The sequence below is a fragment of the Phaeodactylum tricornutum genome, chromosome 32 (genome assembly GCF_000150955.2).
Source record: "Phaeodactylum tricornutum CCAP 1055/1 chromosome 32, whole genome shotgun sequence".
Classification (NCBI taxonomy): Eukaryota; Bacillariophyta; class Bacillariophyceae; order Surirellales; family Neidiaceae; genus Phaeodactylum; species Phaeodactylum tricornutum.
The window spans coordinates 49,710-70,778 of record NC_011700.1 but is presented as its reverse complement, the minus strand read 5'-3'; the positions used below and the strand labels follow the sequence as shown (position 1 = coordinate 70,778).

Below are 21,069 nucleotides of genomic sequence, written 5' to 3'. Positions count from 1 at the left end.
GTGTATTGCCAGAGCTTGGTACCTCTCTCGTGGGAGATTTGGAACATTCCACCAATCGTTCTAGGGGGCGATCACTTCCAGACTCCCAAAAAGGGTCATGAGAAGCTGTGAGAAGCAAATTCCACAATTTGCATCCAAATATGTGTGTCCTTTCTTGGATTGTTGGTATCTTACACTTAACGGTAGGTCAAGAGTGCATCCGACGGACGTGAAGGGACTGACTGTGACTGACCTGATAGGGACTGACGGTGACTAGGAATGGGAGGATGACACTGAGAATTGACTGTCTATGGAATCCGGGTTAACAGTAAGTGTCTAAAGAACCCTACCTATTTCTGAACAGAGGGGTGTGTGTGTACGCAGAGCGACGTCTCCATCTCATTCCAACTGTTAACTTCCCCTTCGGACGCGACCACCATTGCTAACTCCCACGACACGATATACGTTACAATATTTCTTCCGACTTGGTTCCCTCTTTCTCCTGCGTCGCTTGTTGGGTTCATGAACCAAAGGCAGCAGCAAGAAGAAGAACAATAATAACAACAACAATTGCAATGACGACCCAAATCGGTACGCGAATGTCGTGTGCGTTCGCGTTGTGCGCGTGGGCGTTCCGCTGGGCGAGTCCGCGCTCCGGCCTCGGCGTGTCGGCCTGGGCACCACCGCGTCCGTACGACGTTGTCGTGCGTCCGGAGACGCCATCGCGTCGGACCTTCCTCTTCACTCCCGTCGTTCTTCTGCTAGCGTCTACCGGAGGGACGACTGGCGCTGCTGCGGTGCCGCTTCCGCCTTCCGTAGCGGAACGTACGGCACTGTTGGAACAGGCGCGGACGCAACTCGTCAAAGTGCCGGCGCTGTTGCGGGAAGAAAAGTGGGACGCTGTCCGGGCGGTGCTGTTGCAACCTCCCGTGGCTGATCTGTGGGCCAAAGCGAGTGGCGTCAAGAACATACTCCCCGCCTACGCCGCGGCTGTCGGGGACGCCGGGGGCGACGAACTCGCCGTCCTCGAAGCCAAGGAAGACATTGTCTCGCATCTGCGTTACCTTGATATGGCCGTCTACAATAACGTCTTTAATCCTATTGCCGTGGAAGGGACTGTCGGTGCTACCAAGGCACTCTTGAGATCCTATTACGAAGATCCAATCAACGAATACAACGCCTGTTTGCGCGCACTGGACGAACTCATTGCCCTCGGCAAAGGACTGTGACTGTGAGCCCAACAATTGGTTGGTATCGACATATCGTTGAGGATTCCGTGTACGAATGCAAATCTACTCGACAGGTTGCTGCCCTGGACGGTAGGCAACCGTAGATTAGACTATCCGGCAAAGGCACGGGCGCCATGAGACACTACTACCGTTACTTCCACCGCTAAATTAGCTAAAACAAAAGGTCCGTATTTTTGTGTTTACGCGAACCGCCGCAGGAGTTGGTACAATCGTTCTTCCACACCGGGAGTGGCTTGCGACACGTGCTCCCCCGGGACCACGTGGGGGTCGTGAATGCTGTGTGCCAAACGGACCCCCATGTCAATGGCACGTTTCGCGTCCAGCTCGCCGGCCGCGTACGCACCCCCGATCGTATACACCCTATCCTTCCACGACACACCGTCGGTTCCCGGGGCAACTTCCGTGGCCTCACTTTGCAATGCGTGATGCTCCACTTGACCGGCACACACCACGATCGTGTCCACCGGTAGAACACGCTTCTCCTGACCGTCCCGCAAGGTAACGTGCAAATGGCCGTCTTCGTCAATCTTTTCGTACGCAACACCATCCAACATGGTCACCGCCTGGGACTGCGCCAACGTGGCGCGGTGGATCCAACCCGTTGTTTTTCCCAAATTCTTGCCCAGCTTGCCCTTTTTACGCTGCAAGAGAAACAATTCCCGCTTAGGCGCTCCGGTGGAGATGATATCGGCACGACTCGCGGAATCCACGACGAGTCCACCGCGGGTTTGCAGTGTGGTATCAATCCCCCACGTCCGCCAGAAGTCTTCTTTGGACACTTCGTCCGCCAACAGATCCTTGTCGCCGTCACCATGATGCAGTAAGTATTCCGCCACGTCAAAGCCGATCCCTCCAGCCCCAATAATCGCAACTCGTTTTCCGACCGGCTTGCGGTGTTTGAGCACGTCAATATAGGACAGCACGTTCGAATGGTCTTGTCCCGGAATTTTCGGATCTCGTGGAGTCACCCCCGTCGCAATCACCCACTTGTCCACGGAGTAGTCGCGATCGTCCCGCTCCATGTCTTGGAACGATACGGTCGTATCGAGCTGGACCCGCACACCTTCCTTTTCCAGCATGGTCCGAAAGTACCGGAGAGTTTCGTGGAACTCTTCCTTGCCCGGGACTTTTTTGGCCATATGAAACTGTCCCCCCACCGAGTCTTGTTGATCGTAGAGTGTCACGTCGTGACCACGTTGCGCGGCAGCGAGGCTAAAGGCACAACCAGCCGGACCGGCTCCCACGACGCCAATGCGCAAACGCTGCGCGGAAGGCAAGCGGACCGTCGTGCGGTCTATCTTTATGGTATCGTTTACGGCGTGGTCTGTGTTCGTACTATTACCCTCCTCGTCTTCCACACTGGGCAGTTCCGTTTCGTGACAGGCGCGTGGATTCACAAGGCACGAGGCCGTCTTACCGACAAAGACGTGATCCAGACAGGCCTGGTTGCAACCAATGCAGGTATTGATTTCGTCCGGTCGATTCTGGTAGGCTTTGCGGAGCAAGTAGGGATCGGCAAGAAAGGGTCGGGCCATGCTGACGAGATCGGCCGTATCGTTCAGGAGTAGGTCTTCCGCGGTTTGCGGATGATTGATACGGTTAGTGGCGACAATAGGAATGTCTACTACCTTGGCCGCTTTGAGGGCGTGGGTAGGAAAGGCAAAGGCGGCGCGCGGGACGGTAGTCGAAATGGTCGGAACACGAGCTTCGTGCCAGCCAATGCCGGTATTGAGAATGGTACAACCGGCGTCCTGCAACCAAGTCGCGAGTTGGAGGGATTCTTCAAAGGCGAGTCCATCCTGTACCAGATCCAGTAACGAGAGACGAAAGATGATAATAAAGTCGTTACCCACGGCAGCGCGGGTTTGCTGGACAATCTCCAAAGCCAAACGAGCACGATTGGCGAGAGAAGCGTTGCCGTAATCGTCGGTGCGCTGGTTGGTCCGGGGCGACAGGAATTGCGACAAAAGGTAGCCTTCCGATCCCATGACTTCCACCCCATCGTACCCGGCCTGTTTCGCGAGGACGGCCGTGTGCACAAAGTCCCGCACGGTTTGCTGTACACCGGCTTTGGTAAGAGCTCGCGCACGGAACATGCTAATCGGGGACTTGGTATTGCTGGCCGAGACGGCAAACGGATGGTAGGCGTACCGTCCAGTGTGTAGAATTTGCAGACAAATGCGTGCCGGGACCGTGGTAGTGCTGTTGGCGTGGTGGAGAGGAACGGGTACGGCATGCACGGCGTCGGTGACGACGCGGTGTCGGGCAACTTCGCGTTCGTGTAAGAGTTGCGAGCTAAAGGGTCCCGTCCATCCGGCACGGGACGGGGCAATGCCCCCCGTCACCATGAGTCCGACGTGTCCTCGGGCGCGAGTAGCAAAGTACGTGGCCATACGGGACAAGGAGTGATGATCGCTGTCGTGCGTAGCAGTATGGGAAGACGGCGTGAGGAAAGACGCAATCCAGGAGGGTAGCGAATGTCCTTCCAAACCCGTGTGCATCGACCCCATCAGGACGCGATTGGGTAAGACGCCAATGTCGGGTCCAAGATCCAGCGAACGGAACAAGTTGGGGTAGCGTAGATCCGCTGTAGTACTGGTACGAGAAGACGAGCTTGTGGGGGATGTTGCCTCTGTTGACGACGGTACATTGCTGGCGCAACGCCCCGTGATGCGCAGCGTACGCCCAGCCAATTGCTTGGGGCTTGGTACTCCCCCTTTGCACAACAACCAGGACGACATGATCGTGTGAATTTCTAGTTAGCAAACAATTTGCAATCTCCCTCAAAAATCGCTGCGAGCGATCTGCGAATGCAATTCTGTAGACATGTTTCTTCGATCTGTCGCTGACAGGAGGGAATGTCCCGAACGAATAGGCTCGTCATGCCGACCTTCCCCTGATTTGCTCACATTCACATCACGCAAATTATTAGGAATGTACGCGTATCACAGGGACAAGACCCTCGGGGTTCGCTTCTCTTGGTGGGACTGGTGTCATCTACCTAGATCCGCGGACAGACGGGAACAGAACCCCGGTTGGAATACGAACTGTAGTAAGACGTCGTCGTCGGACACGACTAGCCAGGTACTTCAGGATCCAAATGTCGGAATTTGGGTACTCATGAAGCGTCACATGCGTCACCACATCCTATTCCAATTCTGCGCCCTCTCGGCCAGATCCTAATACAAACGAACCACATCCATGCTTCTTCCCCCGATGACGTTGGAAGTTGGCGCTGTCCCGAACGCGGCCTATCTAGGGATGACTCCTGGGGCCGTTCGCATGCCGGGCTAGTGAGGGGCTAGCATTGAAACGTGCGTTTCGGATCCCGATTGGAACTTTCCTACAACCCTGACCCTTACTTTCAATTCATCGTGGGTCCTGAACAAAAGATCGACGCAGAGAGTTCCTAGTTCCTACTAGCTATAGATAGAGTCCAACGAAAGTCGGTCGGTCGGTCGGCAAACAGGAATGTTACGGACCGATGGCTCTAACAAATATTTTCGTGTGGTTGCTCCTTTTTCCAGAGTAGGACCAATGAATATGGAGAGGTCTCCCTGTCTACTCCGAGCAGTGTACAACCACTCTAGAGCTTGTGAGGAACGCAATTGAAAACATTTTCACAGAATTGTTTCGCGGATTTTCTCCAACTGACAGTGATCGAGGTTACAAGGACAACAGCAAGAGTTAAAGTGAAATCCGGGACTTTCAGTAGGCTTATGTACAAATAGTATGAAAATATTTGCTGTACCTTGTTTTGCCTCTCGTCAATGACAGGGTTTGCTAAACTTTCCGATTTTGATAAGGTTTTCAGTATCTTGCCACACGAAAGACTATTGTGCGCAACAGCCAATGGTTAAGAGTTCATTTAAGATATCCTTTTCCATCTGCAACATGTTTGTTCATATAAGCCATTCCAAGCCCATTCCGACTAAGATTTTTTTCATATGATTCACGTTTACGGTTCAGAAAGAGAATACTGCACCCAAGACCTTCGCAAATATACTTTTTTCGGGGGTTCCAAGCGACAGTCGCGCACCATTACTGCCTAAGAGGTTCGATGAGTCTCCGCCCTCTCATTCATTCGATCCGAGTCGTACCGTACTCACTTTACTCACTTCCCTTCCACACGGTTCGCACAATCTCAACCAAGTACTTTTCTGTCGATCGCATCATCATTTTCCACTCGTATTCCATTCGGAACTTACATTCGCGACTATTGCAACCAACGGAGCTAATAGTAAACATGAAACTCATCTTGCTGTGCTTGTTAGCAGCTATTGCGCTCGAAACAACGGTGGCGAAAGACTTTAGTAGTTTTGTTCACGTACGATCCAGCAAACGAAAGAGAAACGAATCCCTTTCCAATAATGAAAGCCGCGGTACTCCACTCGAAGCTCCTAAACCAAACCTTTGGGTGGACTTATGGGACGCGGAGAACGAACTACAACGCATCCTCCAGGAAGCGAGCATGACATCCATGTCCTTCATGTCAATCTCCCCGACGCCTCCTTCTCCGTCTCCGCCCACACCGGAAATTGAGACCACACCAGCACCGATGGATCCCTCACCTGTTGCGGAACCGACAATGGCACCGATGGATCCCTCACCTGTTACCGCACCAACACTTCCGATGCCCACCCCTTTATCTGATGAACCCTCCTTGGTTCCTTCGGAACCTGTGGACGGGGTCCCCACGTCAATGCCGTTGGATGAGATCGAAACTTCGGCTCCTGTCGCCCCGTTACCAACTACCGAAGTCCCAACGTCGGCGCCCGCCGCAGAAATCGAAACGTCCCCTCCTTCCGAGGTGACTCCTCAGCCTGTTGCGTCGCCGACAACCGATCTCCCTACGGGAGTACCCATGGCATTGATCGAAACACAACCTCCTACTGATATCACTTCTGACGTACCGTCCGACATTCCATCCGAGATTCCCTTGACGGACTCAACTGAGCTCCCTACTTCACAACCGGTGGTATAGTTTGATACTCCGCCGCTTGGTACTCGAGCTGTCGGCGAGAGCGTACCCTGCAAGCAAGTCAATTAGGATACCGCTAGCTCGTTTGGCGGTTACCCGTCTTGTCCATGCCTCCCGTCATTGAAACCTCTGGTGAGCATCCTGCCGTGGCGAGTCCGCAGACTGTTCAGAGGTACTATGTTACTGTAGCAATTTGCGGGCTTTATACTTGGGAAGGGTAGAGTGCTTGTCAGTTACATGTGAGCTGCCATTGTACAAAGGTAGTAGATGTTTTTGTTGTTATCATAGCTGAATTAGTATCAATCTTAGGTAAATTTGTAAGACGCGTTGAACAGGAAAGTAAAAACGTTTTCGAACAAAATCAGTAACGGCTTTGATTGCCTTAAGCTAGACTTACCTTGCAGCTTTTGTCACATGAGTGTTATAGTCGTGCATGAATCATTGGACAAAAGAATTGTGAACATGATCTGCATGCGCGAACTTTTTCTTCTTCACAATATGAGTTCGTTTGAGTCTTACATGCCTACTTGCATTGACAGCAAGAAGAAATTTTTAGCCTTTGCCGCAAAGCTAGCCAACCAGTCTCATGCTATCGAAAGGAATTCCTTACTTTGCCAGGTCCTCTAAGGATCCAAGAAGAATTCGAATTTTTTGTCGCGTTCCTTACAAGTTAGTTTTTACCAAATCTTCACATAGAAGGTCTCAATGTTTTTTTCGTGTGGTCATTCAAAGTTAGTTCGAGAGGATTCGAGGAGAGGTTGACGCAGTTCAGGACTAAAATACAGGGAAATAATTACCTGAAACACATTGATTCATTGGAGAACTAGCTAATCTGTAAATTGGATAACGAGGCGTGGACAATTTAATAGGTGTTTCCCTACGACACATAGATTTCACAAACATAAGTCAAGAATCAGCTGTATCGCGCAAGATGAGGGTTTGTAACGAGGGATGCAATGACTATTTGCTTTTATTTGAATGGTATTTCCTTGACGATCGAGAAAACTCACACGTAAAAAAACAAGATTCAACATCATTGAAAAAGCAAGCTATTTCTAAATGGGCCACAAAATGTGGATCTTCCCGCAAGTTGTCGTACTCCTCTGTTTACTCCATTTGGAAAAAAGTCAGTCAACTTCCTTTTAATGAAAACTCTTCCCTACTTTATATTGTGAGATGTAGAGTATTTTTCGTACAAACGACTTCGATTTGTTGGATCGTTCATTTTTGCTCATGCTCCAAATAATCACATTTGCTTTCCTAAATATGCATTTCGAATCACATAAGTATACATAGCTTTTCCTCTCCACGTCAGTCACACTTACGGCCATTCCATACGTTAACTGTCTGACAGTGAGAGGACAGATATAACTAACGGTCATTTCGCGACATCCGCCAAGCGGCAAAACAGCCAAAATGAAAAACAGAACAGTAAATCCTGTGTCGATCTCAGAATTCAGCAAGAGACACGGCTTGTGCAGGCTCTTCGCTTCATTCATTTCGGGCTACAACAACGTAATCTTAAAAACAACAGATTTGGTACCTTTCTTGTTATACGAGGCTCAGGCTATACCACAAACTTTCTGCCTTGCGAGCTTCTAATTTATCGCGAAAACGAGGTGAGAGAGAATTTCGAATTGAAGAATACAAAGACGACTCGGCAGATTGATAGCCATGTTCGAATATTGTCGGAGTAGATATATCGTCTTCAACGGACAACAAGCATTATTGGAAAGCATTATTGGGCTCTGCTCGTAGAAAGAGCGCTAGCATGCATCGCGTGAAAATTGTGATAATCGGCTCGCTCTTGATAGTCTTGGCTACTCTTATTTCTTCCAGCACAAAAATCCACAAAATAGAGAGCCTACGCAAAAAAAGCAGTCTCACTATGTTTCACGGAACAGTTGCAGTGGATTCTTGTATCAGGCTAACAGCGGAGGGCAATGACTGCAACGCTAGTGCTGCAGAGGACACCCGCCCTTTGACGCAGCTTCTGAAGTCAGATCGCCTCTCAATCGAATTACACGCTCGAGAAACAAATGCGTCGAATACAGACTATCCTAGGACGATAGCTGCAAAACTCGCTACTAACGAGTCGTCCTCTCCTGGGTTTCGCCTCTTTTCCGATGAGTACGTAGACAAACCTGATAGAACCTGCCGTGACTTTCCCGCCGGTAACTTCACGAGACGAAGAAATCGTCCATCAGGGTCTGCAAGTCCTCCTGTTTCGCTGCATCGGTTGGTTAAAGGAGAGGGTTGGTCGACCGCGAACGATACTAGCAAAGCGGCAGTTTGCCGCTACACGTTATCAACGCTCCATTTTCCGCACTTTATGCAGCAGATTGTACGTTGTTGGTCCTTCTGGCAAAGGCGGCTGCCTCAGCCTTCTGTGCTCTTGGTTCCTTCCACTTTGGATTCGATGAAGCGGCGCCAAGAAAACTTTCTACAAGGAATGTTGGAAGCATTGACGAATGCGCTGAACGTGTCAATCGTGTCGAATCACACTGACCCGTCTGTGGAAATCGCAGATGGTGTAGCGGCGTACGCCTTTGCTCGGCTGGAGGACGCGGTAGTACTCCGAAATGCGGTGATATCATACTTTGCTCCGCAAGCGGCAGCTTTGCTCCAGAAGGAAAAGGACGAGAAAGATACAGGAGCGCGACCGTTGCGCATTGGAATTTTGAATCGGCGGGGAGGACGACGGATTCTCAACGAGAAAGACCTGCAAGGAGTGTTACAACGGCACACTGATGTCACAGTAGCTGATTTTGAAAAGGCGTCTTTTGCCGACCAGGTTTCTTTTTACGCTATGCAGGATATCGTGATTAGTTCTCACGGAGCGCAGGTGACCGGTGTGTTATTTATGCCAACCTGCGCGGGTCTTCTGGAACTCTTTCCTCAAGGCTACTGCCTGCCTCAATTTTTTGGTTCCTTGGCGTTATATTCGGGTCTGGAGTACGGCTACATCTACTTGTCGGACGGCAAGAGCGATCATGAAACAAAGGAGGCGAAGCGAACATTGAAGGGACGAATTCACGCCCGAAAACTTGATTTGTGTCCTCCTGTGGGCAAAGTAGTGGATGCGGTAGAGCAGCTAATTGAAGCGCGACGCCAATGCTTGCGGCAGACGATCTAGATAACTTGATGAACTTATCTGTACACACTCAACAACGATATACTCACGCAAATAGTCATCTTGCTAGGGCACGTATGTTACGGAGCATCCGTACCGTCTTGTTGCCCTGTATATTCTCTCCTACTCTAGTAACAGACGTTACTGTAGAATCGAGACGTTGGTTCACTGTAAACTCTTTCGGTCAATTGGAGGCGGAGTTATTGACTGTAAGCACGTTACCAATTCGATTCCACCGATGCTTTCCAACTACTAGTAATTCGCTCTTCCGGAGAGGACAAAGAGTATCAAGGGGGCATTACCGCCTGCCTCTTTGGGTCGTGGGCCTAGCTCGTTCCAAGGCTTTCTTCAAGCTGTACCCGCCATCACAGTCGTGTGGAAGCGTAAGTCATTGTCCCTGTCGAATTCAAAAAGGCTCGTGGGACCAACGATCCCTCCCTTTGGCTGGAGGTGGAAGTGTGTGTGGGTAGGTTACGCGCTGTGCGACTCCCAAACGGACACCTGCCGTTGTACCCGCGATAGTCGGCCAGACGCTATCGAACGAATGAGGGAACATTCTCATTCCCGCGGGCAATTAATTTCCGTTGGTGAAACGTTACTGTGTTCGCATCGTCGGTTAATTCGTCGACACGAACCAAGAGTCGACGTCGATCGTCGACCAGTCCGGGCTATGGATCCTTCAAAACGGTCGACGGACTGTGAATAGGTTTTTGAATGGTGGTGGTGAGAGATTTCGAAATCAGTCTACGTATGCCGCAATTTCAGCGGATTAGGCAGTCTCGACTACTGAGTCGAGTTCTCATCCATCGGTGCCCCGCGGTCACAATGGCAAGGCAATCCTAGGACAGGCCAAGCAAACGCCGCTTGCTTTACAACCACACACGCGCGCCTCGCCTCCGGAAAGAAGACGTAGAGCACATACGTGCCAATCCGCGCGCCAATGGACCGAGGGCGAAACTCCAGATACAACGGTCCCAACTCGAATTCCACAATGTGATACTCCAACCGGTTTTTCCCAGCCCCGGATTGGCTCCGGTGGTGGCCGACTAGGCTTAAGTAAAATTGGACATTAGGTAGCTCGCAACTCGTGGGTTACCACTTCATTCAAATTTGGAGAGATTGGTACACTGGGTCCGCGCAGAATCGGTCCGAACCCGAAAGTTTGTACTGGGACTTGAACGTCAGCTGTTCTGTTTTAATCCAATACAGTCACAGCTATTTAAGGCGAATCTTGGAGAAACATGTTGCGGGTCCGCGAAGCCGTCGGGATCAGTTAACCACACGTTTGCAACCGTCGGATTTTTGTGTGTATTGGCCTAACTAAAAAGCGGTTGAACGATTCACATGATTTGAATTTTTCTAATGCCAAAACAGTCAACGGGTCCTTCTCGTTGTGGCTTCTAAACGGAGCCGTCCAGTACCAGATTCAAACCCAAACATGTGGTCCGGCCGACGGAAACCTCGTGTGGAAGATCGGAGAATGTCCCCCTTTTAGGAGCGCACCTTTACAAAAACGAAAGCCTCCGTGACTCTCGTGCGTGCAAATTGCCATAATCCGTGCCGAACGTTGGTTTTTGCAAAATTGCAAGTTTCTAACAAACACACACCTCGTATTCGATTCGGTTCTTCCTCCATTCCCCCCCATCCTGGTCTATTACTTACATTCTATACCTGGTAGCTAACAATGAGACTCTTCCTCCCCACAGCCGCAGCTCTGCTGCTGGCTTCTCCTACGATGTTCTCGGGAGCACAGGCCCAAGGGTCCTCGAGCATCACGGGACCCGAGCTCGCTTCTCGCAAGCGTCGTGCGAACAGCGACAGTAAGAGCAACGCGAGTTCCGAAGAGAAGCGCGGCCTCGACTTGATCCGTTCGTACAACGAAGAACTCCTCCGCTACCTGCAGTTGACGACTGCGGACGAGAACAGTCTTGTTCCCACGCCCGGACCCACTCTCGCCGGGGCCGAAGTTCCCACCGAAGCTCCTCTCGTTCCTTCGGAGTGCATCGTTGATGTGGACATTACGTGCACTCTCGGAGGCTCTGGATTACCCTGCGAGTCGCTTACGGCTCCTCCCTTGGGAATCTGCGTCCCCGCGGACGGATCGGACCTTTCCATTGTCACCTTCGAGTTTCAGAGCACACCGTGCGCGGGAGGCGATAACGATCAAGGGACAGACGCCGTCTGTTCGGATGTCGGTCCGGGTGTCCCACCCTCGGGTGCCGACGTCTCTATTGTCTGTGAAGACAACGCTGAGATGAGTGCCATTGTACTGACGGTGACTCCCAGCTCTGGAATCACAGCGGGAGACACCTTTACCGTCGAGGAAATGAACGGAGGACCGCTTCCCTTGAGTATGGTATGCACGATTTCGGACACTGGCTCCGGTGCTGTCCTGCAAACCAACACGTTTGATCTTTCCGGAGATGTCAGTTTGGACCTCAAGGATTCCTTCGGATCACTCATTTTGGTCTCGTGCAACGATGTTACCTGCATTGAAGAATTGAACTTTGTCTACAACCTCAGCAATGTAGGACCGGATTCCATGACCTTCCTCGATCTCTTCCGTGACTTCAATGGAGTGGCGGAGAATCTGGTCTCACAAGTGACTCCCAACCCATTGCTCCCCGGACAAAGCACCTCCGTTTCGGAAGAATTCACCATTGACGTCTGTACTCCTGGACTTTTTCGGATCAGTATTGCGGTAGAAGCAGAGCCAGCCAACGGGCCCGTTTGTCTCGCGGACGATGTCATCGAGTTCAGTATCAACGAGCGTCCGACCACTCCTACAACTGTTGTTGCGGAAATCCCTACTGCTGCCCCGGTGGCTCCCACCCCTGCCCCGGTCCCTGCGACTCCTGCCCCGGTCCCTGCGACTCCTGCCCCGGTCCCTGCGACCCCTGCCCCGGTCCCTGCGACTCCTGCTCCTGTCCCCGCGTCTCCGGCACCAGATGCATCCCCGACCGCATTGCCTACAGAAACACCGACTTTCCGCCCCACCAAGGCCCGTTCCACCAAGGCGCCGTCTGACGTCGGGACCTCTCTACCCACTTTGGAAGGTGGCAGCATCACACCCGCACCAGTTCCGGGTGCTACGGCCTTGCCCACTGCCGAATCCATTCCGGTTACGCCAACCCCTGGACCCACCTTGGCGATCGTTGAGCTCCCGACCGGCGCACCTACACCTGCACCGGTTGTCCCCGCTACTCCTGCCCCCGTGGTCCCCGCGACTCCTGCCCCCGTGGTCCCCGCGACTCCTGCTCCCGTGGTCCCCGCGACTCCTGCTCCGGTTGTGCCCGCGACTCCTGCTCCCGTGGTCCCCGCTACACCTGCTCCGGTAGTACCTCCCACAGTATTGCCTACCTTGGAAGTCGCAGAAATACCAACTTTCCGCCCCACCAAGGCCCGTTCCACCAAGGGGCCTGTTGGAGTCGGGACCACTTTGCCAACCCTAGAAGGCGGCAGTATCACGCCCGCGCCAGTTCCGGCCACCACGAGTCAACCAGTTGCTACCATTTTGCCAACTGCGGAATCCATTCCAGTTACTCCCACCCCTGGACCCACGCTGGTAAGCGCTGAAATCCCGACCGGCTTGCCTACCTTCCGTCCCACCAAGGCTCGTTCCACCAAGGCACCGACGTCGACCTCCCAACCTACCGAAGATATCGGAGGAGCTGAAGTCCCTACTGCCCAGCCGGTCGCTGCGCCTACTGGGGCGCCCGTTCTTCTACCCACTCCTGCCTTAACTGGCGCCCCTACTGCCGGACCCTCCAACGCCCTGTGCTTGGTGGAAGTTGACATAGAGTGTACGGTGAATGGGACAGGACAGCCTTGCAGTGACCTGGTTGCATCGTCCGGTGGAATCTGTGAAGTTGTCCTTGACTTCGTGTATACTTTCGAGAACGTGGGTCCCAACGCCTTTACAGTGACCGCCATATTCAGGAAATTCAACACTGTGACTAACGATATCGTTGATCAATTGACTCCAAACCCGTTAGCTGCTGGTGTTATGACGACGATTTCAGAGTCGTTCACTATTGACGTCTGTATTCCGAATCGCGTTTACCGTGTGACTCTTGACGCCGAAGCTGAACCGGAAAATGGACCTTTCTGCCAGGACAATGATATTTACGAGTTTATCATTGGCAATGTCCCAACCTCGGCTCCCACTTCCTCCCCGACCATACCCATTGGTGGCGCAGAGATCCCAACGAGCCTTCCGACTTTCCGCCCTACCAAGGCCCGATCTACCAAGACACCGACATCGGCCCCTTCAAAGGGCATTGACAAAGCAGAAATTCCCACAGCGGTGCCGGTCGTCCCAGCGACTCCTGCACCGGTTGTACCTGCCACACCTGCACCGGTTGTACCTGCCACACCTGCACCGGTCGTCCCGGCCACACCTGCACCAGTCGTCCCGGCCACAAGCTTACCCACTGCGCCTATTGGAGGTGCTGAACTTCCCTCAGCCTCACCCTCTTCGAAGGGAAGCGTCCCTACCTCTAAGGGAGGTGTCCCCACTGTCGCGCCCTCTTCTAAGGGTAGTCCAGTCGTCCCGGCCACACCTGCACCGGTCGTCCCAGCGACTCCTGCACCGGTTGTACCTGCCACACCTGCACCGGTTGTACCTGCCACACCTGCACCGGTTGTACCTGCCACACCTGCACCGGTCGTCCCGGCCACACCTGCACCAGTCGTCCCGGCCACAAGCTTACCCACTGCGCCTATTGGAGGTGCTGAACTTCCCTCAGCCTCACCCTCTTCGAAGGGAAGCGTCCCTACCTCTAAGGGAGGTGTCCCCACTGTCGCGCCCTCTTCTAAGGGTAGTCCAGTCGTCCCGGCCACTCCTGCGCCGGTTGTACCTGCCACACCTGCACCAGTCGTCCCGGCCACAAGCTTACCCACTGCGCCTATTGGAGGTGCTGAACTTCCCTCAGCCTCACCTTCTTCGAAGGGAAGCACCCCTACCTCTAAGGGAGGCGTCCCAACGTCGAAGGGAAGCGTTCCCACCCCTTCGGCTAAGACTGGTGTCCCAACTTCTAAGGGAGATGTACCCACTTCTGGTATTGACGTCACCGAAAAGTCTGGTATGCCCAACCCCAAATCTGGTATGCCCAACCCCAAATCTGGTGAAGTAAGTTTCAACCTCGCCCGAATACGACCCTAATGTAAAACTTCATCACTGACATTCTCTTCCTTTTTCTAGAATTCTGTCGGTTCCGGAACGCGGCGAAGAGGCCGTCTTCTAAGAGATCTCCAGTAGATCCTGCTCGAAGCCGTTACTGACTGTGAATGGACGAATGTGGTAGTTGAGGACGGTTACACATTTCGTCAAAATTTTTTGTCGTTCATACTCGAGTTCTTTGAATTCATGAGTGTGATCAGCTGTTGAAAACATTTGAATGCCCGTGATGTCTGTCAGTACCCTTCAACACTCATATGCACAACACGATAGTAGATGAATTAATCGTTTTATAAGAATAGCTTAATCAAGCCAAAATTCATTGTATGCTTGTTCTATTAGGTCATCCTCCCTTTCATGTGGTAGTAGACTTTATTTCACCTCGACGTCTCCCGTCTCGTTTTCCACAGCATCGGCTACATTGTTGCCTGGCTCGTCGTTGTCAGCAGCGTCTCCAGAGCTCACTTGGTCGGCTACATTGTTGTCTGGCTCGTCGCTGTCAGCAGCGTCTCCAAAGCTCACTTGGTCGGCTACATTGTTGCCTGGCTCGTCGCTGTCAGCAGCATCTCCAAAGCTCACTTGGTCGGGTACAATGTTTGGCTCCTTTTCTTCAGTAGCTCCTTCCAAGATCACACGGTCGGGTGTGATGACATCTTCGTCCCTGACATGCTTGAAAAGCACTCGACCGTTGTTTTCCGATCGGTAGACGGGAAAGTCTGCAACGTCCATGCCCAAATTGACAATAAGTTGATGAGCCTCGTCGATTTTCGTCTGTTGGAATGCATAAGCGTCCCGAATCTTTTCGTTCTGTTCCGCTTCCGACAAGGCATTCTCGCTGACTTTATTGGACAAGATCCGGTAGACGGCTTCTCCCAAATCACGATGAACACGTTCCCACGCGGTGCCCAAGAAATTCTGGCGCAGCGGAGGAATGGGCTCGCCATTGATCCACGTGACGTTGACGGCCCGGGTTTGTCCGCTGCTAGCATCCACCTGGGTGTCAAAACTAACGCGTTCGTGCTCCCGCGCAAAGGGATGGCGGAGGTGCTCCGGGGGAACGTGCGTCACGAACGCCGTGCGGTGCAGGAAAATGTCGCCATCTCCGGCGCCGTCGGCCGTGATGAAGCCGTAGCCCTTGTCGCGGAGATAGAACTTGACCTTTCCCGTTTTGGAGCCGATCGCGCGGTGGGCGAGTCGATGTGCCACGTCGGGAAAGGTACGCGCAATCGTGCGCAACGAAAGAACGGAAGCCACCAAGCGTGTCATACGGAAATGCGGAGCAACGAAAACAGCGTTGAAAGGAAATCGAACTCACAGTAGTCAGTCTAGCAGAGTTCGTAAGGTATTTTGATACTTTGGTGTTTAGTTTCGTGTAGTTGGCGAAAAAGAAGAGGTTGTTGCTTTTCCTTCGACTGGGAACGAATGACACGTTTTTCAGAGTCCAACGAAGATCCAAAATTCGGTTGGGCAAGAAGAAAGACGAAAGAGCCGTCCGATTGGGAGTTCCTTGGTGTAGGAGGACAGAGGACACTCTAGGAATGCGGGGACCACAACAACCGTCTGGCCGACGTATCCGGAACGTTGGGCAAATACACTTCATATTTCTCTAAATTCTACATTCCCAAACGCGGACGTGGGAAGTTTATCGACAATTTTCACCATCCTATGATTACACATGTTTCTGTAATTAATAAAATTTCAATGGATACCAAAACATTCTCAACGGAAAGAATATAGCTCTGTTGCTGCGTCGAACGCCGTTCGATTCCGGAAACTAGGCAGAGCGCCGTTCGGGGGGTCAATATTTTAGCACAATCTTTCTGGGAGTTATTTTCTCCAATAATGTCCGTTGCGTGTTCGATCATATGCCGGATGCGAAGAGCTCGACCACGTGTTCGAAAAACGCCGACCCTTCTTTCTACGCACGCCGGTCCGATTGGACGTCGAAGAAACCCAACGAAAGGGAATTGGAAGCCTGAGCCATCCAGCCACCTATGCTTTGCACGAATCAGAGGGCGTTCCTCCGGACACTCCGTCATGGGACGTTGTGGATTGCTTGTTTGCGATTCTCATTGCCATGTGCATTCAGTCACAGTCCGGAATCAATCCACCGTGTCCCGGCGGGACCGGAATCATTCACCAACGGCATGTACCAACCAACTAACGAAAAAGAACGATGTCAAGGTACTGACAGTGAACCGAAACGAACATGCCGGACGAGACACATCTACAAACATCAAATTGGCTCCCACAATCGTAAGAGCTGCACTCTTCCGGAGTCGAGTACTCTTGCATGACCACAATAGTCTTCTTACGTCGGGTGTGAGTATGAGGGTGGTAGCTACGAAGCCTCTGGACAACAGTTCATATTGGCAATTGAAGCATTTCCGAAGATAGATGCGATGCTCTAAACTGTCAACAAAATGGCATTCTATTATATCCTGTATTGCCAGGACGGATACAATCCAATTGTGTACGGCTGCTTACGGTATTCCAAGACCATTCCTGCCATAGAAAAAGTATGCAATACTAGCTAGCCGGTCCTGCATAAAGTAGCGGTTGGAGGAGCCGCGTGTGCAACAACATCGGTCTCGCGCAACTCTTCGGTGCGCACCAAGGGGCGGTCCAAGGCAGGCGCAATCAAGGTCTCTTGCTCGTACAACACCATTCGCAATAAAGTGGCCGGACCGCAATTTCTCCACGTCAGATCCCGACTCCAAGCATCACACGCCCGTCGAAAAGCCTTGGCACCGGGCTGTTGAAAGAAAATACCCAACACAGGCTGTACAGATCGGTCCACTACCCGCGAAGAAATTTTTATTTGATCCGGTGCTTTCAGCGCCCATTTACTCGGTACGATCTGTGCTAATGTGGCTTTTCCCTGATTCCTTTGGTACAGTTGAACACAAACGAAACAATGCTCTCGTGTGTGTTGAATTTTTGGTGATGGTAACCGTGTAGTCACGGTTGGATTGTTGTCACAGCACCGTCTCGGATAAATGCGTTCTAAATATGCCAGGTACTGTTCCAATACATCTCGACGGGTCCGACAGGGAGTCTCGGAATTGTTGTTGTAATCGCAACCGTAAATGAAACGATCCACGTCCCAAAACTGGGCTGGATGATCGATCCAGGCCCGACCCAGCATGACCCCCTGCAAATTGGTTGGCGCCAATATAGGCGGTGCGACACAGGATCCGTTGGACAACTGGCAAATGTTGCAGGGAATGGTTTGGTGTGCATTTTGGTAGCAGCCACCACGCACCGTGGGCGTAGCCGAGTCCCGATGCACATCCTCTTTGCCAAAGGACTGAGGTCTGAAAGAAGTGCCGTAGAGAATAGCCCGTGCTGTTGCCAGGCCCGGTAGGCCACCATTTAAGTAAAATTCGCAATCTGGAAATGACTCACATAGCCGATAGACACAGGGATAGTTCAAGGGTGGGACGATACGGTTTTGGGCCGGGCTCAGACCTTGGAGTAGGCATTTCCGTGCGTGTATATAAAAGCGTTGGCAGTAGGGACGCAGCGATCGGACGATAGCCTCCAAAAATTCCCAACTATCCTCGTTGTCAACTCCCACCCGGCACTTGACGGACACGGGCAAGTGCGTATTCTCCCATATCGTTTTAACGAGCTCCACCGCCCGATCCGTTTCTTTCATTAGGATCGCACCAAATTGCCGTCGTCGACGCGGTTGCGGAGACTGAGATTGGGAATTTGTCGTGTTCGATCCAGTGTTGGATTCGGTGACGGTCTGGCAGCAGCTGGTACCGCCAAGTCCATCGTTAACTACACGGGCACTGGGACAATCCATGTTGAGATTAATTTCGTCGTAGCCAAAGGCAGTGATAATTTGGGTCGCTTTGGCTGTGTGCTTTGGTGTGATTCCGCCCAGTTGACAGACAATGGGATTGCGCTGCTGAGCGCTTATCTCATGATCATTGGAATCGGTTCGTTTCAAGCTTCCCAAGTAAGTCTGCAAGGCTCCGGGATCGTTTCTATGGTACCACAGCGTTTCGTCGACGACCATTTCCGTCCACAAAGTTGCCTTCTTGGTCAGAATTCGGACGAAAGCGCGAAATTCGGGTGTGGAGACTCGGATCATGGGAGCCACGTGTAGTGTCTTGACACTACGAGCGGCAATGCCTTTGTTGTTACTAGTAGCTGCCAAATCACTCGTCAACGACATGATGAGTACAGATCAGGCACAATCAATTCGAATCTAGGTACGCAGTCCACGCATCCCGTGACCTTACGCGGTAGAAGGGATTCCCCAGCGAAGTGCATTCTTCTACAAGGTTCTCTTCGTCCGTCTCTCCGAACGATGAGATTGGCGGTCGACACTGGTGGATCGTCGAAGGTCCTGACGAGGCTTGGTTTTTCTGAGCAGGATGCATTTCCTAGTATATAGGAAGGTACGGCCATTCTCTGTTCTCCAATAACTCATGCGATTGAAATTGGGTCTTTGAAACGTAAATTTGCACTTTAAAGTTACAAACCGAATCGGCATTGCGTCCGATTCGTGACTGTGAGATTTATTGATATATGTAGGAATATATATATACTCATATTTTACGGCTCATCGCCATAAGTGTAAAATCCAATCCATCACACCACCACCACAAACTGAAAATGTCACTCGAAATTTCTTTCGAAAGCGTTGAAGTGTTTATTTTTTCTCTAATTTGGCACGGATTATCAATCGTGTCTTTTCGTCTCATAGTATTTTGTAGTTTTGGGAGTCGGATGAGAAAACTTCAACGTTAAGATAACAACTAGTGCATATGTATGCAAAATATCATACCGTAGATTTCATATTCGTCCAGTTCAAAAATCTATCCTCTATTTTGTCTGATAGAACCAATACGCGACTCCGTGGAAAATTTGGAGGCAAAAGGCCCTCCGCTCCACGATACAAGCTCCTCGTTCGAGACGCTGATCCGATAATTTCGTCCAAGATGTTGACTACCTGAAACTGCTACCCAAATACTATATCATAAGAGTGAGTTAAATAAAACTGGAGAAAATTGTCATTGAAAATTGTTTCCTTAAGAAGAGAAAGGGCAAACGGTCATAAATCGAGCAAGAACCCTCGCAGCGCAACGGAAATCAAACAAGAGTGCGTTTCAAACCTCGCAGCTCCCGCTCCTCACTTTTATTTTGCATCCATCGACCCATCGCACAACTCTCAATTCAGTCTTTCGCATCAACGCGTTCACAACTTCCAACCATAAATTGCTCATCGCTTCCGAGTGATTCGTTTTCTAGTTAACATCATGATCAATAATGCCTTGTTCCGTGGTGGGCTAGCAGCTTTGCTATTCTTTTCCTGTACCACCACCATCTTGCGGAATAGGGAAACCGATGCGTCTAGGGAAAACGCTGCTTCGCTTCACAAGTATCAAGACACTCAAGAACATACATTCGCGGTTCCCGCGACAAAAGTCACGGCAATCACCCCAAAGGCTGACCAATTCGAAGCTGTCCGACGCCTTGGTAGTTCCTCTAAGGGCAAAGGAGGCGACAGTGGCAAGTCCGGTAAAGGTTCGAGTGTATCCTCCAAGGGCAAAGGCGGCGACAGTGGCAAATCCGGTAAAGGCAGCGATAGTGGCAAGTCCGGTAAAGGAAGCGACAGTGGTAAATCCGGCAAGGGCAGCGACAGCGGCAAGTCCGGCAAAGGCTCAAGTGTATCCTCCAAAGGCAAGGGTAGCGATAGTGGCAAGTCCGGTAAAGGCAGCAACAGTGGCAAGTCCGGTAAAGGCAGCGATAGTGGCAAATCCGGTAAAGGCAGCGATAGTGGCAAGTCCGGTAAAGGAAGCGAGAGTGGTAAATCCGGCAAGGGCAGCGACAGCGGCAAGTCCGGCAAAGGCTCAAGTGTATCCTCCAAAGGCAAGGGCAGCGATAGTGGCAAGTCCGGTAAAGGCAGCAACAGTGGCAAGTCCGGTAAAGGCAGCGATAGTGGCAAGTCCGGTAAAGGCAGCGATAGTGGCAAGTCCGGTAAAGGAAGCGACAGTGGTAAATCCGGCAAGGGCAGCGACAGCGGCAAGTCCGGCAAAGGCTCAAGTGTATCCTCCAAAGGCAAGGGTAGCGATAGTGGCAAGTCCGGTAAAGGCAGCAACAGTGGCAAGTCTGGCAAGGGCAGCGACAGTGGCAAGTCCGGCAAGGGCAGCGACAGTGGCAAGTCCGGTAAAGGAAGCGATAGTGGTAAATCCGGCAAGGGCAGCGACAGTGGCAAGTCTGGCAAGGGCAGCGACAGTGGCAAGTCTGGCAAGGGCAGCGATAGTGGCAAGTCCGGCAAGGGCAGCGACAGTGGCAAATCCGGCAAGGGCAGCGACCACGGGAAGGGCAAAGGAAAGGGTAAGGGCTTGGACGCCTCCTCAAAGGGCAAGGGCTCTGGCAACGGCGAGGCGGGAAAGGGCAAAGGAAAGGGCAAGGGCTTAGATGCCTCCTCTAAAGGCAAAGGTTCCAACAAATCACCTAATGGTAAAGGCAAAGGAAAAGGCAAAGGAAAAGGCAAGGGGATTTGACTTTATCAAGGTTGATGCAG

At 51.8% G+C, this 21,069-nt stretch overlaps 8 protein-coding genes across 8 annotated transcripts; 5 read left to right on the top strand and 3 right to left on the bottom strand.

Annotated features, from left to right (window-relative positions):
• Positions 1-578: 578 nt before the first annotated feature.
• Positions 579-1,208, top strand: PHATRDRAFT_41606 (predicted protein; the record flags this gene model as incomplete). Its single annotated transcript, XM_002185543.1, has 1 exon — positions 579-1,208. The coding sequence occupies one exon, from the start codon at positions 579-581 to the stop codon at positions 1,206-1,208; it is 630 nt and encodes a 209-aa protein (XP_002185579.1).
• A 170-nt stretch (positions 1,209-1,378) lies between these two features.
• Positions 1,379-4,019, bottom strand: PHATRDRAFT_31367 (predicted protein). Its single transcript, XM_002185523.1, has 3 exons — positions 3,687-4,019; positions 2,588-3,644; positions 1,379-2,527 (listed from the first exon to the last, which is right to left on the bottom strand). The coding sequence occupies exons 1-3, from the start codon at positions 3,968-3,970 to the stop codon at positions 1,409-1,411; spliced, it is 2,460 nt and encodes an 819-aa protein (XP_002185559.1). The 5' UTR covers positions 3,971-4,019; the 3' UTR covers positions 1,379-1,408.
• A 1,456-nt stretch (positions 4,020-5,475) lies between these two features.
• PHATRDRAFT_41604 (predicted protein) lies at positions 5,476-6,213 on the top strand (the record flags this gene model as incomplete). Its single annotated transcript, XM_002185542.1, has 1 exon — positions 5,476-6,213. The coding sequence occupies one exon, from the start codon at positions 5,476-5,478 to the stop codon at positions 6,211-6,213; it is 738 nt and encodes a 245-aa protein (XP_002185578.1).
• Positions 6,214-7,754: 1,541 nt separating this feature from the next.
• PHATRDRAFT_50605 (predicted protein) lies at positions 7,755-9,346 on the top strand (the record flags this gene model as incomplete). Its single annotated transcript, XM_002185541.1, has 1 exon — positions 7,755-9,346. Exon 1 carries the CDS (start codon positions 7,982-7,984, stop codon positions 9,344-9,346), a length of 1,365 nt encoding a protein of 454 aa, XP_002185577.1. The 5' UTR covers positions 7,755-7,981.
• A 1,517-nt stretch (positions 9,347-10,863) lies between these two features.
• Positions 10,864-14,838, top strand: PHATRDRAFT_50604 (predicted protein). Its single transcript, XM_002185540.1, has 4 exons — positions 10,864-12,134; positions 13,170-13,490; positions 14,295-14,474; positions 14,547-14,838. Exons 1-4 carry the CDS (start codon positions 11,028-11,030, stop codon positions 14,601-14,603), a joined length of 1,665 nt encoding a protein of 554 aa, XP_002185576.1. The 5' UTR covers positions 10,864-11,027; the 3' UTR covers positions 14,604-14,838.
• A 56-nt stretch (positions 14,839-14,894) lies between these two features.
• PHATRDRAFT_41601 (predicted protein) lies at positions 14,895-15,788 on the bottom strand (the record flags this gene model as incomplete). Its single annotated transcript, XM_002185522.1, has 1 exon — positions 14,895-15,788. The coding sequence occupies one exon, from the start codon at positions 15,786-15,788 to the stop codon at positions 14,895-14,897; it is 894 nt and encodes a 297-aa protein (XP_002185558.1).
• Positions 15,789-17,895: 2,107 nt separating this feature from the next.
• PHATRDRAFT_31364 (predicted protein) lies at positions 17,896-18,755 on the bottom strand (the record flags this gene model as incomplete). Its single annotated transcript, XM_002185521.1, has 2 exons — positions 18,313-18,755; positions 17,896-18,225 (listed from the first exon to the last, which is right to left on the bottom strand). Coding segments are annotated over exons 1-2 (729 nt in total), but the record flags the coding sequence as incomplete, so codon positions are not given.
• A 1,043-nt stretch (positions 18,756-19,798) lies between these two features.
• On the top strand, positions 19,799-21,049 carry PHATRDRAFT_41599 (predicted protein; the record flags this gene model as incomplete). Its single annotated transcript, XM_002185539.1, has 1 exon — positions 19,799-21,049. One exon carries the CDS (start codon positions 19,799-19,801, stop codon positions 21,047-21,049), a length of 1,251 nt encoding a protein of 416 aa, XP_002185575.1.
• Positions 21,050-21,069: the final 20 nt, after the last annotated feature.